Consider the following 21,797-nt stretch of genomic DNA (forward strand, 5'->3'; position numbering starts at 1 on the left):
GGTCTCGCTGGTCGCCGTCACGTCACTTCAGCTGAATCCTGCAGATTAGCCACTGAACTCGGCATATTTATCGTATTTCTGTGTTGTTTTATGTGGCTTTACACACTCAACTGCCTTTTGGACTTGTTTCCTACAATTATCAGATGGCATGGCATGCTGTGTGCACTTAATTGTGCTCACAAACCATTCACGTGGTCTCCGTTTCCCATGTGAGTAAAGTTATATACTTATATACCATCTCTGTACATGTATTTGTTTTATTTAAGATCATTTATCGTTTAAATTTATATTTAGAGCTGTAATGCACTCTAGAATCTGACGAATTGATTAGCTGTAGGCTCTAGAACAGTCATCTGAAGCGTTGTCTTACAGTGTTATGCTGGATTTCATCAATAGTCTTACAGTAACTAACACAGACTATATCTGAAGTGTTTGGAAGTAATTCGCGTTTTCCTCCTGTTTAAAAACGTCATAAGAACAATGTTTAGTGGCTAAATGTGTTACAGCAGTGTTTTTGAAAGTCTAAACACTTTATTGATATAGTGTACAACCAAGCACAAGTGGTCAGAATACAAACGAGTCACAGGTGATAAAGTATTAAGCATTTCTCCCAAAGTAAAGTGTGTCTGAACCAGGTACAAGCTAAATGCCAGCAGGTGTCTGTAGCTCCGCTCACTCTTCGCCTCTTTGCCCTTGTTTGGTATCCCGCCGTGGGTGTGATGACGCGCGAACAAAATGACGACGGTTGGCTGCGCCTACTTGTGGCTTCTTTTGCGCCTATGGGTGACGTCACGGACTCTACATCCATATATCTTACAGTCTACGGTGCAAACTCACAGATGTTTAACAGTTGTAACTACAGACACAGTGACACTTTAAAGCTGCAAAGATGAGCTGGTCTGTTTATGAGCTGACATACAATTCAATTCAATTAAATTCAGCTTTATTTGTATAGCGCTTTTACAATGTAGATTGTGTCAAAGCAGCTTCACATAAATGGTCATAGTAACTGGAACAGTGTGGTTCAGGTTTTAGTGTTTAAGTTCAGTTCAGTTCAGTTTAGCTCAGTTCAGTGTGGTTTAATCATTACTGAGAGTTCAAACACTGAAGAGCCAATTCATCGATGCGTAGCTCTACAGATCCTGAACCATATCGAGGCAGTGGCGACAGCGGAGAGGGAAAAAAAACTTCACCTGATGGGAGTGAAGAAAAAAAACCTTGAGGGAACCAGACTCAAGCGATCCGCTGATGAATCGACCGGTCTTCGCAGCTTTAAAACGCTCCCGTGTCCCTGTATTTGTGGTTACAGTTAGTAAACAACGGTGAGTTCGGTGAACTGATGACCAATCATAGTTATTTCTGTTGAGCACATGAGCACAACCGTCTCGCGTGTCTGCCAAGTGTGTGTTTACATTGAAAAACAATAGAAAAGTGTTGAGAGTTGAAATGGAAAATGTGTTCTGTGTGCAGGGCTCTACAATAAGGACTGCCCGATGGCCGGGGCCAGCGTGCGAGACGAACGAGCCAGTGCTGCCTTGGCACAAAAGTTTGGCTGCGACTGTCTGTCAATTGCGTGCAAATACAATCTTGGGGTGCTTTTACACATAGACGTTTAATTCGTAATCTGTCTCGTTTCCTGTTAAGTGGCGCGGTTTGTTTGGCATATGACAGGGCACGACAATAAGGACTGCCCGATGGCCATCGTGCGAGTCACTCGGGCCAGTGTACAGAATGTTACGTTTGTTTCGGAATCGGTCTCGTTTTCCCCATCAGCGCCGTTTGTTTGGCATATGCGAATCCAGCAATCACAATCAAATCCGCGCCAAATCAATCAGTCCGAGATCGCCTGAATGAGACGGTCTCTGCTCGATTGAGTGGATCGACTGTAGAGAGAAAACGAAACAATGCAATGAACTAACGACCTAGGCTATATCGCAGTGTACTATGATCGTGTATATATGTGTATACGAAGATAGAATGATGAGCAGGGCGGGGTGTCATTCCTACCGGTAAATGTGCGCTTCATGTCTAATGCGAAAGTTAAAGCATGCTGAAATATTACCGAGAGCTGTTTATCCGTTAGGAAAATTGGCCGAAGTTACGATCTGATAATTTTTCCATATTTTAATCGTATAATATGTTGTATTAGACCTGTTGTTTTGTTCATTTCTGCACTAACAGCTCGAAAGATCAACAATTATCTGCTTCATGATCTGATGGGAGTCTCGGTTCATCTGCTATCTCTCTATAAGTTAAGCCTATAATGCAGAATTCTAGCCCACATTTTATTTATTTTATTTATATATTATTATTATAGATTGATTAATTTTATAGATAGATACGATTTTTACAAAACCTGACAACTGAAATGAGGCTCTGTATGAGAAAGTCTGACCTCTCCGAGTTATATTCGGTGACGGTGTCTGTGGGTTGTTAAAATTAAAGTGCACATTTTCACTTATAAAATATGATATGAGCAATTCCAGCGTTATGGATGTGACGTTTGCAGTAAAAACTCGACACATAAATTGACAGAGAAAGCATATGTTAACATTATATTGAAAAATTTGATTATATTTTCTAGAGCAACTAGCCACAGAGTGATGGGAGCAGAAAAATATCAATCTGTAAACGTGTTTTGTACTTTAAATGAGGAAAATAAGCAAGCGTTATGGAGCGTGCGAGTTTACAGTATATAACACACTTTGTAGAAATTATGTGAATTAAACTGCACAACCCAAAAGAAATAATGCTAATCAAAAGGATTCGAGTCGGCTCTCTATAAAACAAAAATGATTGGTTTTATTTTATTTAATATTTTCACATTTCTGAGGAAAAAGTTTCGTTATGGATGTGACATCTCTCTGTTATGGATGTGAAGCATGTGGAATGACCATTTGTGTGACTTTGGTAAATCAAATAGAATAATTTGAAAACATTAACAGATGCATTTTTGAGTATTTTTAAAGTACTGTAAAATACTTGCTTACACAAAAAACCCAAAAATGTTTCCGTATGTTGGTAAAAACGTAATTTTTTTTTCATGGCAAGGTTGACATTTGCACGGAATTGCTCATATACACAGCTGCTCAAAAGTTTGGGGTCAGTATGATTGATAAATATGTTAAAATAAGCTTCTCCTGCTCACCAAGGCTGCATTTATTTAATCATAAATACAGTACACATTGTGAAATGTTGCACTATAAAATAACTGTTCAAAAGTAGTTTATCATTTAATTTATTTATTTATTCCAGTGATTTTAAAGTTGAATTTTCAGCTTCATTACTCCAGTCTTCATAGTCACATGATTCTTCAGAAATCACTAATATTAATTATTGTTGTTATCATTATTATTAATATTGTTATTAATGGTAATAGTAATAAAAGCAATAATGTCTGAAATAATAATTTTAATTGAAACTACATACAATAAAAAAAGCAGTTATTAAATTTTTTTAATAAATATTTAACAATTTAACATTTTTTTTTTTTTTACATTTAATAAATGTAGCCTTGATGAACAGAATAATTTTCCTTTAAAAAAACATTTTAAAAAATGTATAAAACTTTTGACCGGTACTGTAAATACGCACACACACACACACACACACACACACACTATCAAATAGCTACTAACTTCTTTTTTTGTTGGGGCCAGTGAAAATTTTGGCAGGGCAAATAAAGATCGGAACCACTGGCCCAGTTGAAAAAAAGCTTAGCGCTGAACCCTGGTGTGTAAGGCAGTATAGCCAAAATAATTACTGAATGTAACTTGTAAGTCTTACAATTACAAAATAATACAGTTTTTTAAAAAATGTATAATAAATTAAAGTCTTGTTTTATTATTTAGCAAATCGTCCATCTGATTACTTGAAGTATCTCCTCAACAAGACACAGACCACATGAACACAGTGGCCAATAACATGTTGATCTGCACACTGTCAGACCAGACACACGGTCAGCTGCTGTTTAGTCAGTGTGTTTCCCTGCTGGAGTAATGAAGTCCTCTATTTTGCAGCAGTTGGATGCTGGTGATTGTGTTCATATGACTCTGGTTATTCAACAAGATAGTACTGCCATGTGACAAGTTGACCACACAAACTGTCTGCATATGTTAGCCTAGAGCAGGGCGATTCAATTAGACTGTCATGGGGGCCTGTGCATGATAAGCATCCCAATGAGGGGCAGGAGAGATATGTAAGAGCCTATATATTGTATTTTTGCTCCTTAAGACACCCATGTTGGCTTTTTCCACATTAAAAATGTTAATATGTTGTATTTTGAAACGACATAACATCAGTGCATTGTACGATGTGGCAATTTTGAAAACGTATTCAAATGTTGTATTTCGAAGCTCGACAAAATCAGTGCATCAAGTAGGCTTCTACATTCAGACACATTCATGTTTCGTTTTAAACTGCGTAACAATTAGGGATGCAACGATTATAGATTTTGGTTGTACGATTATATAGTCTGAAGGATAAGCATGGTTTCACGGTTATCACCATTATTATGCATGTATTAAAATTCAAAACACGACTAGAAAATCACAAGAAAACTGCTTATATTGTAAAGTGTTGTTTATTGCTGCTCAGTAACCAAATACAGCACAAAATATTAATAAACAACAAACAATTGTCCATTTCTGTCTTTGGACTTAAAAATAAATGAAAAAGATTTAGATTTAAACGTGAGCAGGGCCAGACGGAATCTGCGAACGTTTTTTGCTATTTCTTCGAAGAATTTTGTTAAAAATCTGCGTATTTCTGCGGAATTATTTTGGGAGTATCCAGCGGAGCGTCATAACTAAAACCTTAATATATGAAATAAAAAGTAATAAATTACTGAATAAAAACTGAATAAATTTAGATTTACACATTTACTCAAGTAAATAAACAGAATTAATGATGGGCTAAAAATTTGCAGAATTCTGCGGAAAATGCGGAAAATTTGCGGAATTCTGCGCGCGCAGATTCCGTGTGGGCCTAAACATGAGTGATCATTTTATAATGAAAATAAATGACAGAACAATGAATAAATAAATAAAAACAAGAATAAATAAAAAATCGTATTTGTCTAATGTAAATTTAAGCTATATATTAGCTAAGGATTTAAATGAACTGTTATTATCTGCGTTTATACATACACAATCATTTTTAGTATTTCGTCTAACATATCTTTTGTTTACGTTGCGCCGAAAGCCACGCTCAACTCTCATTACTACAGCGTAAGATCATTTCTACTGTGTGCGCCTGGAGGGCGCGAGTGCGTCGGTCCGCTCCTAATATGCGCACGTCTCCATTGGAAATAATGAACTTGCGTGCGGAAAAGACGCAATATGTGAACAATGTGCTGCAATAGTTAATCCAATGTGCGTGCGTATTAGTCTCGGTATAAGCTCGGAACTTTAAACTAGCGCACAGGTGGCATAACTTTGCTGCAGCAATTTCGTTCTGTGCAACTAAAACGCGGCATTGAGAAGCCTTTACGATTAATTAACCATGTTGAATCAAAGCGTGGTTAATCGTGAAATCGGCTAATCATCGCATCCCTATTCACACGGGGCGTCAGCTTCAAAGCTTCCCATTCACTTTGAATGGGTGACGTTAGACGTTGCCGAACTGCATTGTGGATCCGTCGGTGCCCCTTCAGCTGTGGGCATCGCTGCAGAAGCTGGGACTTTCTCAACTTTTCAAGCGCTGATGGAAGCGTCAACCAATCAGATTGCTGTATGCAAATACACCAGCTCAGATGGCTGCTCGCGCCACTCGCTTAATGTCAGGTGACTCGCGCTCTGCGCAGCCTTCAACTGCATCTCGTGCTGTATGGAACAGGTGCACGTCACTTCGTGAAGTTTCTCAAACTAATTTCGAGAGGAGCACATGATATGATTGAGCACGACTTGGTTCTAATCTGTAATCAGTAATAATCCAATCAGAATGATCCAAGCTTACTATAAATGGATTGTTTTCTCCCTACTGCTCTATCTTCGTTTTGGAAGAATCCCCCCTTCCACCCCATCTCCTCCTTTTCTAAGGGGGAGCTCTAGAGACCTACCTTATTTCGGATCCCCTTATATGCTTATTGACTAGGCGGGAGCCCTGGGCTTAAGTATCTCCGAGCTCAGGGTTCTCTACCGGGACAGCATGCTTAACCTGCTATAAACGGCAAGCATATCTAAGTGGGAACTCTTGAAATTACTATTGCGGCCATTTTTTGACTGAGCTAAATTTATTTTCGATGTCATGGTCACACTATTTAGAGGGCCGGAACAAATTGACTCGGGGGGCCACCAATTAAAAAGCCTTGGCCTAGAGCTTCACTTTAGGAATGTATGCAACCCGGGCTCATTGTGGAAACGTAGCCCCGCGGACGTTTCTGCGGACTGCGATTTACATTCCGGGAGGTACGTATTCGAGCGGTTTTTGTTTTCGCGGATCCGCGAGAGGCCGCTGTGCGCGCTTTTTCGCGTCTCGGGCGCCTCTCAGGAGCATGCACTGTTCGCGCCCGCGCCGTTCTCGCGTGAAAAGCCGCCGACTCGGTCGCCCTCCTCTTCCTCCTCCTTCCCTAAACCCGATTGACGATTCGCAAAAGCCGTCCAGAAAAAAAAAAAAAGCAAAAGCCCTCGTCTTCGATTTCGACCACGTTTTCGGATCCCGCCGCGTTCTCGCCTTTATTTTTTGGATTCCGTTTTTCGTCTTACCTGATTTCCGGAACCGCTGTTCCCCGGACTCGATCCCGGTCGTCGTCCCCGCGGCCGGCTCCTCCTCCGGGGCCTCCGCTCCGCCGACTCAACGCTGTGAGCTAAGCGGACAAATTAGTTGCATCGGGAAAGCCCTCCACTCTGAGGCGAGCCGTTGGCCGCCGAGCGGGAAGAGGAGGGGCGGAGCGGCGCCACACCGCCCCGCAGCGTTTGCTCGAAAACCTCCGGCCACGTAAATCGCGGTCTCCAGAAACGTCTGCGGGGCTACGTTTACAGAATGAGCTTGGGTTGAATGTATGCCAGTTTTTCATATATAGTCTTCATGTTCTGTTGCTGTTTGTTTGTCTATGTTACACACAATCCAGTTTATAAAATAAAGTGACATGTTCTGCTCTGTATATTGAGATATGAATAGAACTTTACCAGCTGACTTGAGTAGCTTTATTCAAAAACAGGGATAATTTTGATGCATTATGGATAATGTGGCGCCTCTTGACTCGCTCACTGTTGCTAGATATGTAGTTCTTTATTGATCAAATCTAAACCCAATGCATAAAACAAACATGAACTTTAGTACCATATTATTTAACATGAACAGCATTTCCACCAAGAATAAAAATCTTACATGTTTTTTAACGCAATATAATACTTACCTTTGAAATGTGTCATCCAGGTTTTTCTTATCCTGTTAATCCTTGAAGCCTAGCCAGTAAGAGTATGCCATTGTAAGCACATGTAAAATGTCATTGTAGGTAATCACTTTATTTAAAAAGAATCTTTGTTTTGGCACATTTTAAAATTATTAAAAGATTTTAACATTCAAGTATCGATGTTCACATCCATGACGTCTAACGAGAGTCTGTGGTGAAGGCAAATTGTTCTCAATAAAGCAAATCGTGACCTGGTCGAGAAGTTAAACCCATGCATGCTTTTGACAACTAGTGATGGATTCCACTGGTGAAAGTATGTAAATGAGCTGGACTGTTTCCGGCAGCGGACTCAATATTTGATGAATGAGAAGCTCCGTCCTATCATATGTCTGGTCAGTTTGTTACAGCGTTCACAAACACAACACACACAGTCTGACAGTGCATTCTCCTGATCTTGCGCACCTTTAACTTGACTGAGGAGAAGCATTTTGAGATGTTTTTCTGTGGTGTTACAGTAAATAAATCGACAGATTGAAATGTGAATTTGATTATTTACTTGCTTTATTTCTACCCTAACCAGGTTATCATCATGGCTGGATCCTAAAGTTCGTTCATTCATTCATTTTATTTTCTTAGTCCCTTTATTAAAAAAAAAAAACAGTGACCTTCTTGCTGTGAGGCGAACATGCTACCCGCTTCGCCACCGCGTCACCCCTGCATCTTACAGTTGTATAATCTTATTAAAGGCTCAATTTGTCAAATTCACAGCATTCAGCCTCACTCTGCTTCATACTACCATGATAATAAGAGTTGACTTTACTCATCTTTACCGTGATTTCAGCAGGGGTGCCGTAGGATAATAAAGACCACAACTCCCTCGATTCCACACTCAGTCACAGCATCATCAAACTACACCTTTGTTTGTTGTGAAAACTCGCCCTCTAGTGGAGAACACTACATACGGCGCCTTTAAAGATATTTGACCCAAAATTAAAATTGTTTTTTTACCCAGCAAGCATTTTCTGCTTTTAAAAGATGTCTAATAGACATCTAAACATAGTTTGGGCTGTCAGTGAAAATCTAATAGACGTCTAAGATCAGGCCAAAACTAGACTAGTCCTCGATTAAACAGAAATGAACGACTACACTTATAAAGTCCGTCTAACCCAGGGGTCTCAAACTCAATTTACCTGGGGGCCGCAGGAGGCAAAGTCTGGGTGAGGCTGGGCCGCATAAGGGATTTCACACAAAAAAAAGTCCTCAAATGTAAATTATTAACAGTTTTAATTATTTCTTCTGAACATGAAGTGTCCTGAACATTAATAGAACATTTAGTGAAGATTATGAACAGTTCTTCTGAACATGGCATCTTTTGCCTACTTCTTGCTGCCAGAGACTTGACAGCGCTTCAAGTGGGGGAACTCACTCAAAACTTCCATTCCCTCACCTAAAAAAAGGCGTATATATGTATAAATAAAACACCCCCACCCCACTCCAGTCACATCAGTCTGTAACAGTCTGTATCTACCTATAATATATATAAGATGCAGGCTGTAGCTAGGTAGATGGCAGGCTGCAGATAGGTAGCTAAGTGGCAGGCAGGGGCGGGAACAGCTTACCTTGGTTCTGGCCGGCGCGAGTTCCCTCCTAATCGTACGTTCACACCGAAAGCGGCGAGAGCGTCAAAGTAGCCGGAAGTCATTCATTTTCAATGAGAGCCGGCAGCGATAAGCGGCGAGGAGCAGCGCGGCGCGTCTTCGCCAGCGTGAGCGTCGAGGAGAGTTGAAATGAAGTCAACTTTATGGTAATGAGCTATGACGCGGTTCGGCGGCAAGCAATCAGAATGAAGACGTCCATCGCTTGATAGCAGTTCAGAGAACACAGACCTGTGAACTTTGGTTCCGACCACAGTTGTTCCCAAGGGTTTGATTATTGCGGTCGCCGGATTTCCAATTATTTACAGTTTTTTCCTACAGGAACATGCATTAAATAAGTTACTGGCGAGTTACTGATGTTCATTAATGTTATATATTTATCTTAAAAAAGCGGGAATCTCACACGATGTGACAGTACAAAACAGTAACGTTACTGCTGCTTCAGGATATTTCAGACATAGGGACACATATTGGATAAATAGAGCAAAGCCACACCACACGCAACTTGATCTTCCATTGTTGTATGAATTTGATAAGAAGTGCGCAACATTTTCACGCTAGAAACATGTTTTATGCAGGAATGTAACTGATATGCTGCAACGGCTCCTTTAAATATGAGATCAATGTAGCGAGTTTTGACGCTCTCGCCGCAGGAGCTGAAGGCAGAGAGCGTTGTCGCCAGAGCGACCTTGGACGCTCTTGGCGCTTTCGGTGTGAACGTACGGTAACACTTCCCGCCCGTCACAGCGTCTTACAAAGGGGCGGGGTGCGTGGTGACGTCACCGGCATCCCCGCCCCTTTGTTTACACGGTGGGCGGGGAATGCCAGTGACCGCTGTGTACGGATAGAATCAGCGGAGCGGGGAGCGCTCTCTCTCCCCGCTCCGCTGATTCTGTCAGAGTACAGCGGTCGGCGCGGGCCACAAAATATTGCACTGAGGGCCGCAAATGGCCCGCGGGCCGCGAGTTTGAGACCCCTGGTCTAACCTGTTTATTTGTTTTGGGCTATTCTTAGATGTCTATTAGATGTTCCCAAGTTTAGCCTTATTTTAGCCAAGCTGTCTACATTTAGATGTTTACTAAACGTCTATTAAACACAGAATTGTTTACTGGGTATCCTCATGTCCTCAGTTATTGTGGGTCCTGACTGATCATTCGCTCATCTGTGGTTTGTATTCTTGTTTTTTTTGTCTGTAGGTGAAAGCGTTCTTCTGCTGTTCCTGCCGACTTCTAAAGCTTTAAACATCATTTCATCACAATGGTACGTTTCCCTGCCATCGTAATCATCTGTCCTTGTTACCTCTCATTCTATAGCATTTATTATAATCAAATCAATTATTATAATGCTAACACTCTACGAAAGGTCTCATTTCTGAACACTGAGAACACTCCGCATTTACAGCAAACCTTTGTTAATGCTAGTCAATCAAAGTCTTTGCTTGTTCATAGTAGAATGTTAACAGACTTGGATTTGACTATATAATGATTTACAGCATGCTGATGGACAAACACTGAACACTAAATTAGGTTTTGTATCAGTTATGTCAATAGGAGGCTACATATCAGCTTTTAAAATGTGTATTAATTCAACAGATTCGTTCAAAACACAAATTCATCCAGTATTATGTCGGATTGTGTACCGTTTTTGGTTTTTATCATACGGTGACAAATTAATACTTTTAAAAGGGTACCAGCGCCTGAGCCAATACCTAAAGCCAAAAGTGACGATTTTGTTTTGTTATTTGTGATTAAGTTTTTTATTAAGTTTGATTTTACATGTGAGTGGTTGTAGCATGTAGCATCTTTACAATTTCCTTTCAATAAACAAGATCCACTCCTCAACCCCCCCCAAAAAAAAACAACCAACCCGCCCCCCAGCGGTGCCAAAGTCCATGACATCCCACAATAGCACTGCAATCAAGACAAATAACAGAAAAAATTTAATTGTACATATAGACATCCATCCACATAGCCATACACTAACAGAAGTAAATACATATTCACACAAACTATCAGAGATTTAGAGATTCAAAGTTGTTGCACAATGTCTATTATCCATGAGTCTTCCTGCCAGTTTGTCCGCAGCCATTTTCCACGCATCAAGAGTTGAGGCTCTAGCTTTATTAATTCTGGCTGTCGAAAGTTCTAACAATACTATATCATAAAACTGATATGGCCACTGCCGAATAGATAAAGGGCTCTATTTTGACGGTCCATGCGCAGGGCGCAAAAACGCAGGGCGCAAAAACGCAGGGCGCAAATGCTTGTCAGAACGCATTTTTGCTAATTTAAGGACGGGAAATCTGCCCTGCGCTGTGGCGCATGGTCTAAAAAGGTTGAGTTTATTTTCTTAATGAGTTATAGGTGTGTTTTGAGAATAAACCAATTAGAGTCTCATCTCCCATTCCCTTTAAGAGCCAGCTGCGTCGCGCCAAGAGCGCATTCGCTATTTACAGGACGCAAAGTAAGTCTAAGTGGAAAAAATGAGCATTTCACAAGCAAACAGTTAACAGAAAACTGTTAAACAGAGCATCTACTGCAAGAGAATGAGAGATAATGGATCACTTTCACATTCGGTCTTGGATAGGAAAACCTTTACACACAGACATCAATTAGTCTATAAATAATTAATTTCGTTTGTTAAGCGCAAATATTCGTTTCAAAACTATTTCTAAATTCAGTTCTAATTTCCAGCAAACGAATAAATGAACAATAATAACAAAGTGTGCTCAAAAACCTGAGTTATATCCTAAAACACATGCTGTGCCCCATATGGTCTAAAACCTGACAGGTGGACAAATCTAAGCTTTTTTTAATAAAACAAATATAAATATGGATATAATAAATAATACTGCTAATAATAATAACATTATACAGAAGCAAATTGTTATGAATGAACTGAAAAAGCCTCCCGAGATGAAGAAGACATAAAAGCAGTGGTTTTTCATATTTATGTAGGCTAGAAAATAATATGTTTTGTAATATTTTAATCCTTTATATTTATATCCTATATCCTACTCCACACTTGTAAACAATCGCTCCATTGGGCTAGCGCCGCTCGCACGGCTCTCGGTCCCGCCCAGACTCATCAGCGCTACCAAGCCGACCAATCACAGAGCTTGCGCTACGCGTCGTTGCAACATGTATTTACATTTTTTGAGAGGCGCACGTCAGCAACGCCGTAGCATACGCCGGCGTTTGACGCAGAAGTATAAATCAGCCTTTAGTGCGCGCGCACGTGAATTAGAGAGAGAGAGAGAAAGCTTTTCCTGTGTGTGTGCGCTTGGTGCTTATGTGTGTGTGTGTGTGTGTTTATACAGACAGCTTGTTATAGGCTGTCTGGACCAATGGTCTGGACTGTATAGCTGGGTGATTTTCGGTTTTGTTCCCCCCCGCGCTCTCTAGCGGGATCAGGCGTGGCGGGTAGAAAACGGGGCGGGGCGGGCAGCGGGACAACAAATACAAGCGGGAGCGGTCGGGTACGGGCTAAAACCGGGCGGGAGCGGGATTCAAAATTTAGTCCCACGCAGGTCTCTACCTCAGAGCAAAGACTAAACAAATTAGCTATTAGAAATTTGTTTTTAAATCTAGGAGGTTTAAAAACGTTTTTTTTTTTTTGTTTGTTTGTTATTGTTGTCAACATGTAAACGAAGACAGCACGTGGAAGACATTTTAAAAATTTTTAATTTGACCGAAGTATTAGGACTGCACAATATATGGTCATCGCATCATAAGAGTCGATATCGCAATGTACGTATCTGCAATATTCATATCACAGCATCTGCAATGTCATGTTGGGATTATAATTAACCAGGAACCACCGTTCACACCCAAAAAAAGAAAAGATTTTTGCTTCTCGTTCAAACTACTTATTTAAAATGAGCTGAAACAACACCATTGTTGAGATATTTCTGGGATAACTTATTTGTTTATAGTTTAGTCCACTTAAATTTAAGTGAACTTACTCTAATTGTGTTGGGACCATGAATGAATTGTGCGGAACCCTGCATTACTTCTAGTGCACTACACATGATTTGTGAAGTCACTGTGAATTTGAACCGTAATCTAATAGTGTGTAAGATTTTAACTTGGATGTGTTTTAAGGCCTACGATTGTAAGATTTTGAGGAAATTGGAAAATTCATGCACGAGTTTATACATTTTTCGTCATTTTACAAAGATTGAATTTGTGTATAAAATGAAGACGGTTATTTTAGATTTGATGATTAAATTTCTGTACTTCCACCGAAAACCATAAAGCGCTGTTTATTTCATTTTTGATTATCTTTGTGCTGTTGTTTTCATCTTTTTTAGATATCTTATGCAGATCCTACAAAATCAGCCCAATCAATGTAAAATTCTGAACTATTTCCAAACAGCTACTAATTTTGTGAAATTATATTCATATCACAATATGTATCGCAGAAATGCGAAACATCGCACTGTCAGTTTTTTTTTTCAATATAGCACAGCCCTTAGTAGTACAACAAATAATAGTAGTATAAATAATTTATCCTTCAGCTGTTTATCTGTATATAGTTAATTCATACTGTGAGAACAATGCCGTGTTTTATGTTTACATTTCATTAATCAATTTCTGTTGTATTTATTACTCCACATGAAATAAATCTTTTGTATTGTTCAATGTGTATCTTTGCTCAATTGTAATTTTGTCACATTATTTCTGATCAGCTTTTGTTATTTGTTATTTTTGTTATTTTGTTATTATGGTGGTTTGAGAAAGCAACATACTGATATACTACATAAACGTATTCTTCTTCCGTCGTCTTCTGAGATTATATTAAGAACACATCTCCTCCTAGACCATTCATACTACAACCACCAAACTAACTCCAAACCTCCAAACTATACTGAATTAAGTTGCTATGTCTTTTCCAACTGATCCGACTTACGGTTTTCCAAAAAACTGACCCGGAAAATTTGGAAAAGTCCCATTGACCTGACATTGAACCAAACTTTGGAACATCATAACTTTGCGCCAGACTGTCATACAGATTTAAGTTTGGGCTCATTTAACTCAGACTACCAATCTGCCAATCGCTGATGACCTTTCAACTTACTAGCCACACCCTAGCAACCACTTATGGCACCTTGGCAGCTGTCCCATAGACTTCAATTGTAATAAACTGCTATTGACTTTACATTGGACATACTGATAACATACCAATCAATACTTACAATATACTGATCATACTAGAAACATACTAACGACAAACCGATCCATACTGGAAACATACTAGCAAACATGCTAATTCATATTAAATTCATGCTAACATGCTAATTCATACTTTAAACATGCTAGCAACATGCTAATTCATTCTAACAACATGCTAATTTATGCTAGAAACATGCTAGCATAATGCTAATTCATACTAGAAGCATGCTAAATTATGTTAGCAACTGCCTATCAACAACTTAGAATACCTTAGCATCCCCCATCGCAACACCTTAGCCACTGCCTAGTAACACCTTAGCAACCACCTGGGAACCACTCAGAACACCCTAGAAACCATCCAGCAACACCATAGCAACTCCCATGAATACCATAACAACCACCTAGCAACGTTTTAGCAACCACTCAGAACACCCTAGCAACCACTTAGCAACACCTTAGTAACCACCTAGCAACACCTTAGTAACCGCCTAGCAACACCTTAGCAACCACCTAGCAATGCCTTTGCAACACCCTAACAACTGCCTAGCAACACCTTAGGAATCACTAAGCAACCACTCGGAACACTCTAGCAACTGTCTAGCAACACCTTAACAACCACCTAGCAACACCTAAGCAACCACCTAGCAACACCTCAGCAACTGCCTAGCAACGACTTAGCAACTACCTGCGCCAGACTGTCATACAGACTTAAGTTTGGGCTCATTTAACTCAGACTACCGATCTACCATTCGCTGATGACCTTTCAACTTACTAGCCACACCCTAGCAACCACTTACAGCACCCTAGCAAATGTCCCATAGACTTCCATTGTAATACACTGCTATTGACTATACATTGGACATACTAACAACATACCGATCCATACTACAAACATACTAGTCATACTAGCAACATGCTAATTCATACTATAAATATACTAGCAACATGCTAATTAATACTGTAAATATACTAGCAACATGCTAATTCATACTATAAATATACTAGCAACATGCTAATTCATACTATAAATATACTAGCAACATGCTAATTCATACTATAAATATACTAGCAACATGCTAATTCATACTGTAAATATACTAGCAACATGCTAATTCATACTGTAAATATACTAGCAACATGCTAATTCATACTATAAATATACTAGCAACATGCTAATTCATACTGTAAATATACTAGCAACATGCTAATTCATACTGTAAATATACTAGCAACATGCTAATTCCTACTGTAAATATACTAGCAACATGCTAATTCCTACTATAAATATACTAGCAACATGCTAATTCATACTATAAATATACTAGCAACATGCTAATTCATACTGTAAATATACTAGCAACATGCTAATTCATACTATAAATATACTAGCAACATGCTAATTCATACTATAAATATACTAGCAACATGCTAATTCATACTATAAATATACTAGCAACATGCTAATTCATACTTAATTCATGCTAACAACTTTGAAACTACTTCAAACTTTCAGACTAGGCTTTCTCAAGCCACGATAAAGTTTTTCTACGAACTTTGGTTTACTAGTAACGTTTTTGTTATTTGTAAAAATAGTAGTAATAAAGGAAACTACTGTTATAAACCGAACTGCGTGTCCTGCTGTTTTCTCAGAGTGCTGTATGAAGATCTTTTGGGCTATGGCCAGCGAACCGCTCGAAGGTTTCCATGAGGTGAACCTTGCGTCCCCCACCACTCCAGATGTTCATGGCGTCATCGACCCGAGTCCACCAAAGCACAACGCTCCTCCCAGCACACTGTACCGAACGCACTCGCTGAGCTCCAGCCAGAACGCAGCCAGCGCTCTCCGGGCCGACCAGCTGCCCACCCAGCCTGTGTACTCAGCCCCTCGACACCTGGGCGGAGACGACACCCTCAATGGCAGGTAAGGCTGAAATAAAACAAAGACTTTCTCCAGAAGAAAAAATATTATAGGAAATACTGTGAAAATTTCCTGACTCTGTTAAACATCATTTGGGAAATATTTTAAATAGGAAAAAAAAGGAGGGCGCATCATTTTAACTTCAACTGTGTTTGTTCATGTATAATGACTAGGCCCAAACGGAATCTGCGCGTGCAGAATTCCGCAGAATTCCGCAGATGTTTAGCCCATCATTAATTCTGTTTATTTACTTGAGTAAATGTGTGAATCTGAATTTATTCGGTTTTTATTCAGTAATTTATTACTTTTTATTTCATATATTAAGGTTTTAGTTATGACGCTCCGCTGGATACTCCCAAAATAATTCCGCAGAAATCCGCCGATTTTTACCAAAATTCTCCGCAGAAATAGCAAAAAACTTCCGCAGATTCTGTCTGGCCCTTGCTCCTTGCTCTCTCTGCACAGAATTACAAAAAAATAATAAAAATCTGCATGTTTATACAAAATGATTTTGAGAGGATAGTAACTAAAAACTTACCACATGAAAGAAAAAAAACAATAACTTTAACAGCTGGTGGCAGGGCCGGCGCGTCCATAGAGGCGACCTAGGCGGCCGCCTAGGGCGGCAGAATAGAGAGGGCGACATCCCCGAAACTACCCTCACCACCCGTACCCTTATCTATGTCTAGGGCGGCAGAATAGAAAGAGCAGCGTCCCCGAAACTACCCTCGCCACCCGTGCCCTCAGGTACATCCGCGTCTAAGGCAGCAGAATAGACAGGGTTGCGTCCCCTAAACTACCCTCGCCACCGGCGCCCTCAGTTATATCTGTGTCTAGGGCAGCAGAATAGAGATAGCGGCGTCCATGAAACTAGCATCGCCACCCGTGCCCTCAGGTAAATATGCGTCTAGGGTGGCAGAATAGAGTGGGCGGCATCCCTGAAACTACCCTCACCACCCGCGCCCTCAGTTATGTCCGCGTCAGGGGCGGCAGAATAGAGAGAGCGGCGTCCCTGAAACTACCTTCACCACTGGTGCCCTTATCTATGTCTAGGGCGGCAGAATAGAAAGAGCGGCGTCCCCGAAACTACCCTCACTACCCGCTCCCCACTTATGTCCGCGTCAGGGGCGGCAGAATAGAGAGAACGGCGTCCCCGAAACTACCCTCGCCACCCGTGCCCTCAGGTATATCCGCGTATAGGGTGGCAGAATAGAGTGGGCGGCGTCCCTGAAACTACCCACACTACCCGTGCCCTCAGGTATATCCGCGTCTAAGGCGGCAGAATAGACAGGGCGGCATCCCCTAAACTACCCTTGTCATGGCGCCCTCAGTTATATCTGCGTCTAGGGCAGCAGAATAGAGAGAGCGGCGGCCCTGAAACTAGCATCGCCACCCGTGCCCTCAGGTAAATCCGCGTGTAGGGCAGCAGAATAGAGAGGGTGGCGTCCCTGAAACTACCCTCACCACCCGCTCCCCACTTATGTCCGCGTCAGGGGCGGCAGAATAGAGAGAACGGCGTCCCCGAAACTACCCTCGCCACCCGTGCCCTCAGGTATATCCGCGTATAGGGCGGCAGAATAGAGTGGGCGGCGTCCCTGAAACTACCCTCACTAACCGTGCCCTCAGGTATATCCGCGTCTGGGGCGGCAGAACAAAGAGAGCGGCGTCCCTGAAACTACCCTCACTACCCGTGCCCCCAGTTATATCCGCGTCTGGGGCGGCAGAATAGAGAGAGCGGCGTCCCTAAAACTACCCTCACCACTCGCGCCCCCAGTTATATCCACATCTAGTGCGACACTAGAATATGACTTTTCCATTGAATTTAAGCGAGGTGGAGCTCTTCTTATAAACTTTGCAGTTACCAAATAACACACCCAGCCGCTGGCGGCTGTTTCGATACAATGTAAGCCAACAGATACAATCTTCGCTAGAAAGTACCCTTTTAACTGCACAATACCTCAGTCAACCTGTTAAGACACTTGGGGTGCTTTCACACCTGTGAATCGATTCAGTCGTTCTGAAACAGAGATTACAATTGTTACATTGTTGCTCTTTGCTCTTGGAGCGGTTCGCTTTCACACTGCAAAGTTTCTAATCGGACCAAAAGAGCTAAAACAAGTCACCTGCGAGTAAACTCTGCTCACATTGGTCAGAGTGTCAGGGTTTATTTTGCAGCGTCTCGCTCAGCTGTCAGGAGAGGTGGTGGTTTGGTGGTGATTGACAGGGTGAGCGCGCGCGACGTGTCTGAGGAGAGACGCGGTGGGGAGGGGTGAGAAGGGTGCGCAACGATGCCTATTTGAGGACCAGGAGGGAGACGCGAGATTACCGGGAGATCATCACTCGTTTGTGGGCATCCGGAGATTCGCGAAACTTCCCGCCCTACTCATAATTCTTTCTTCATATAGCCGTATGCCTGTTACATATCCATAAAACACTGTGATATAACCGCGCTCGGATTTCTCACTGCAATCGAACCGCTCCAGGGTTAGTTTCAATCAGCCGAGACCACCTCACTCAGGCGATCTCGGAGCGATTACTTTGGCGCGGAACAGAGCGCGATTGCCCTGTTCACATATGCCAAACGAACTGCGCTAACTGGGCAAACGAGACACGTTCCGAAACAAAAGTGTAGGTGTGAAAGCACCCTTGAAGAACATGCTATCTTGGCATTTCAATGACATTATGACAGGATTGACTCACCTAAAGGATGAAAATATGAGACGGTCATAGTGTTGTTGCTCTTCATAGTCAAGTCGCTCTCGTAACGGCCGTTCAAAGGCTTATGGTTACCCTGGCAACCTCAGACAACAAACCATCCCACTCATATTCTCCACTCAAAGTAATTCAAATAAATGCCATACTAAATGTACATTGGGATTCTTTATATATAATATTTCTTATATATAATTATAAGGAAAAATATTCATATGCATATATATATATATATATATATATATATATATATATATATATTAGGGCTGTTACGATACACCAAACCCACGATTCGGTTCGCATCACGATTTTTGACCCACGATTCGGTTCGTAAAAAAAAATAAGATTTTTAAAACTATTTTTTATTAAATAACATTTGAAAAATCTTTATAAACTAAACATCAAAGAACAATATTACCTATGCAAATTGTTAACAATATAAATAGTAAACATATATAAAATAAATAAATAGCCAAAGCTATATCACTTTTGTTTTCTTTGTAACAAAATACTGTTGAAAAACCAAACAGAACTGAACTCCATTGTGTAGATGGTTCAAGCATGTTGAAAATTCTTTTTCAATCAAGTTCTCTCATAGAAAAAGTAAATTAAATGGCTACTAGGGATGCTCATTTCGGTTAATTTTGCTAACCGACAACCTCCGCTCATTAATCGGAGAGTACTAGGCTATTAATTTTATATTAAACAAATTAACGTGTCTATTTTGTGTCTGACACATTAAATATTGCATTTTAAAATACTGATATATTTTTATATGCTAGCATATAAATAACAGAACAGAACAACAGAGCATTTTCACGCACCTGCAGTGTTTGGCACAGAAGAGCAGAACAATCTAAATAAAATGAATAAAATAAATAGGACTGCCCTAAATTATTTTCATTCAAATTATTAATTTTTATTACAAAACGAAAATACTGACTGATTCTTTTTAATAACCGGCATAGGCTGTTTTTTTCCAATCATAGGCTATGTTTTTTCTTCCGTCAAATAAAAATCGCAGACTTCCTCAAATTGCCCGCTCCACGCAAAAGTGCATTTATTTAATGCCCCGCTGTTATTATTATAATAACAAAACTTTTTACATTTAATAGAAATCATTATTTTAAAGATTATGTCTTGCTATGGTTTCCTCTCTCTCCCTCGCGGTTCAAGTGCGCGCTGCGTGATGAAAAGACAACAACGCGCGCATATGTTGACTTTTGGTAAACAGTTTACAATAACTTTAAGTAAACAATAACTTAAAACAACGATTAGACCTTCAGAGCGGCATTTATCAGTAAAGCGAAAGTAAAGTAAAGCGAAACGGCTATAAACTCCAGCAAGATAGAGTGATTATATGCAGTCATATACCTTTATCTCTAAATAAAGTATAACTATAGAAACTGTGTTCATCTTAACTGAAAGCTTCCTCCTGTTTCCTGGCCTTACGCATCGTGCACCTGTCAGTCAGCACGTAACGTTAACTCCCAAAGGGTTCAACAAGAAAGCGCACAGCACGGTTACAGAAAAGTTTCATCTGCAGAGGAGTCGGGGCATCTGGTGAACGCCCATCCCTCTCTGCGCAGCCACATTAACAACAATGCTTTGACAGCATTGGCAATGTTTCTGCCGTTGTCCGTTGTCAAGCGGGGAAAGGTAGTCACGGGGTGTGTCGCGATTCTCCCTTATCACACTGCGACACAGGATCGTAGATCTGAGTGTCGCGATTTCGATTTCATATCGTGTATCGTTACAGCCCTAATATATATATATATATATATATATATATATATATATATATATATATATATATATATGTGAAGTTTTTTAAACTAATTTCGAGAGGAGCACGTGATATAATTGACCGCAGCTGGCCGCCTATCTACACTCATTAGTTAGCCAATCAGATCTATCCCAACTTACTATAAATAGCCTAGCTAGAAATTACTCCCTTACCTTCGTTTTTTCGAAGAAACCCCCCATCCACCCCCTTTCTCCTCCTTTCCTCCTTTTAAAAAAGGGGAGCTCTCGAGAACCACCTGATCTCGTACTCCTTTTACATGCTCTATGGACCTGGCGGGAGCCCTGGGCTCAACTATCTCCGAGCTCAGGGTTCTCTCCCGGGACAGCATGCCAAACCTGCTTACAGTTGTCAAGCAATATCTAAGTGTGAACTCTTGAAATATATATATATATATATATATATATATATATATATATATATATATATATATATATATATATATATATATACATACATGTGACTAATCATTTAGAGTGTCACATTTGCAATGCAATTCCAATTCAATCCACTTGTTCTGTAAACAAAGTTTTTTAAATAATATATCTACTAAAAATATCGTAAAAACTGTATTGTAGGCCTTTAACCAGTTAAACCGGGTCTGTGACGTCATCGACTTTCGCTTTCAGATTTAAAGGTCTAGCATTGCAGCAGACCCTTGTAAGTGGTGTCGTTTGAAAGTGTAGAATCTATATTGTATGCACATATGCATCACTTTTATTCGACTGTACAAAAGTTATTTACACAGTATTTTGGATACTCGAGCTGGGTATTGAACATTAGTTCATTTTCATATTGTTCATATGACACATGGACAAGTTATAGCTCAAATGAAAGCTCTTGCCGGTGCTCATACGGTTCTAGCATTCTTTATACTGAATTATGTTCACATGTCAAACAGCTGCCGAATGAATCGCGGTGTTTCCATGGCGCAGAAGTGAAAACGATACATTTATGATCAATAAGCAGCCACAGATAGCACAGACAGCTGTCATCTCTTACCTTATGCTGTGCGCTTCAGGGCAATTCTCCTCTGTTTTTGAGGTGATGTGCATAAGTAATCCTTTTACATGTCAAACGTGGTCCAAACACAGCGAATTATGTTTGATCAAGCAAAACAAACCAACACCGAATATATAAGAGTAGACACTTGTGCGCTGTAACGCCATCCCCAGCGACT

At 40.4% G+C, this 21,797-nt stretch overlaps 2 protein-coding genes and 1 long non-coding RNA gene across 4 annotated transcripts in view; 2 read left to right on the forward strand and 1 right to left on the reverse strand.

Moving 5' to 3' along the window:
* The window catches only part of si:cabz01054394.7, a 202,854-nt gene that overhangs the window by 120,916 nt on the left and 60,141 nt on the right, over positions 1-21,797 (forward strand). The window lies entirely within an intron of this gene.
* Positions 1-21,797, forward strand: part of rab3ip (RAB3A interacting protein (rabin3)) — a gene marked incomplete in the record, with an annotated part of 62,706 nt that overhangs the window by 9,877 nt on the left and 31,032 nt on the right. The window contains 2 exon segments of the mRNA NM_001020581.4: positions 10,204-10,269; positions 15,834-16,104. Of these exon segments, the coding sequence (NP_001018417.3) occupies positions 15,860-16,104 (245 nt within the window).
* Positions 922-2,783, reverse strand: LOC148682399 (uncharacterized). Its single transcript, XR_015942959.1, has 2 exons — positions 1,605-2,783; positions 922-1,558 (listed from the first exon to the last, which is right to left on the reverse strand). It is a non-coding gene; the product is annotated as an uncharacterized LOC148682399 (long non-coding RNA).

Source organism: Danio rerio, chromosome 4 (assembly GCF_052040795.2).
Source record: "Danio rerio strain M-AB ecotype USA chromosome 4, GRCz13ab, whole genome shotgun sequence".
NCBI classification, from domain to species: domain Eukaryota; kingdom Metazoa; phylum Chordata; class Actinopteri; order Cypriniformes; family Danionidae; genus Danio; species Danio rerio.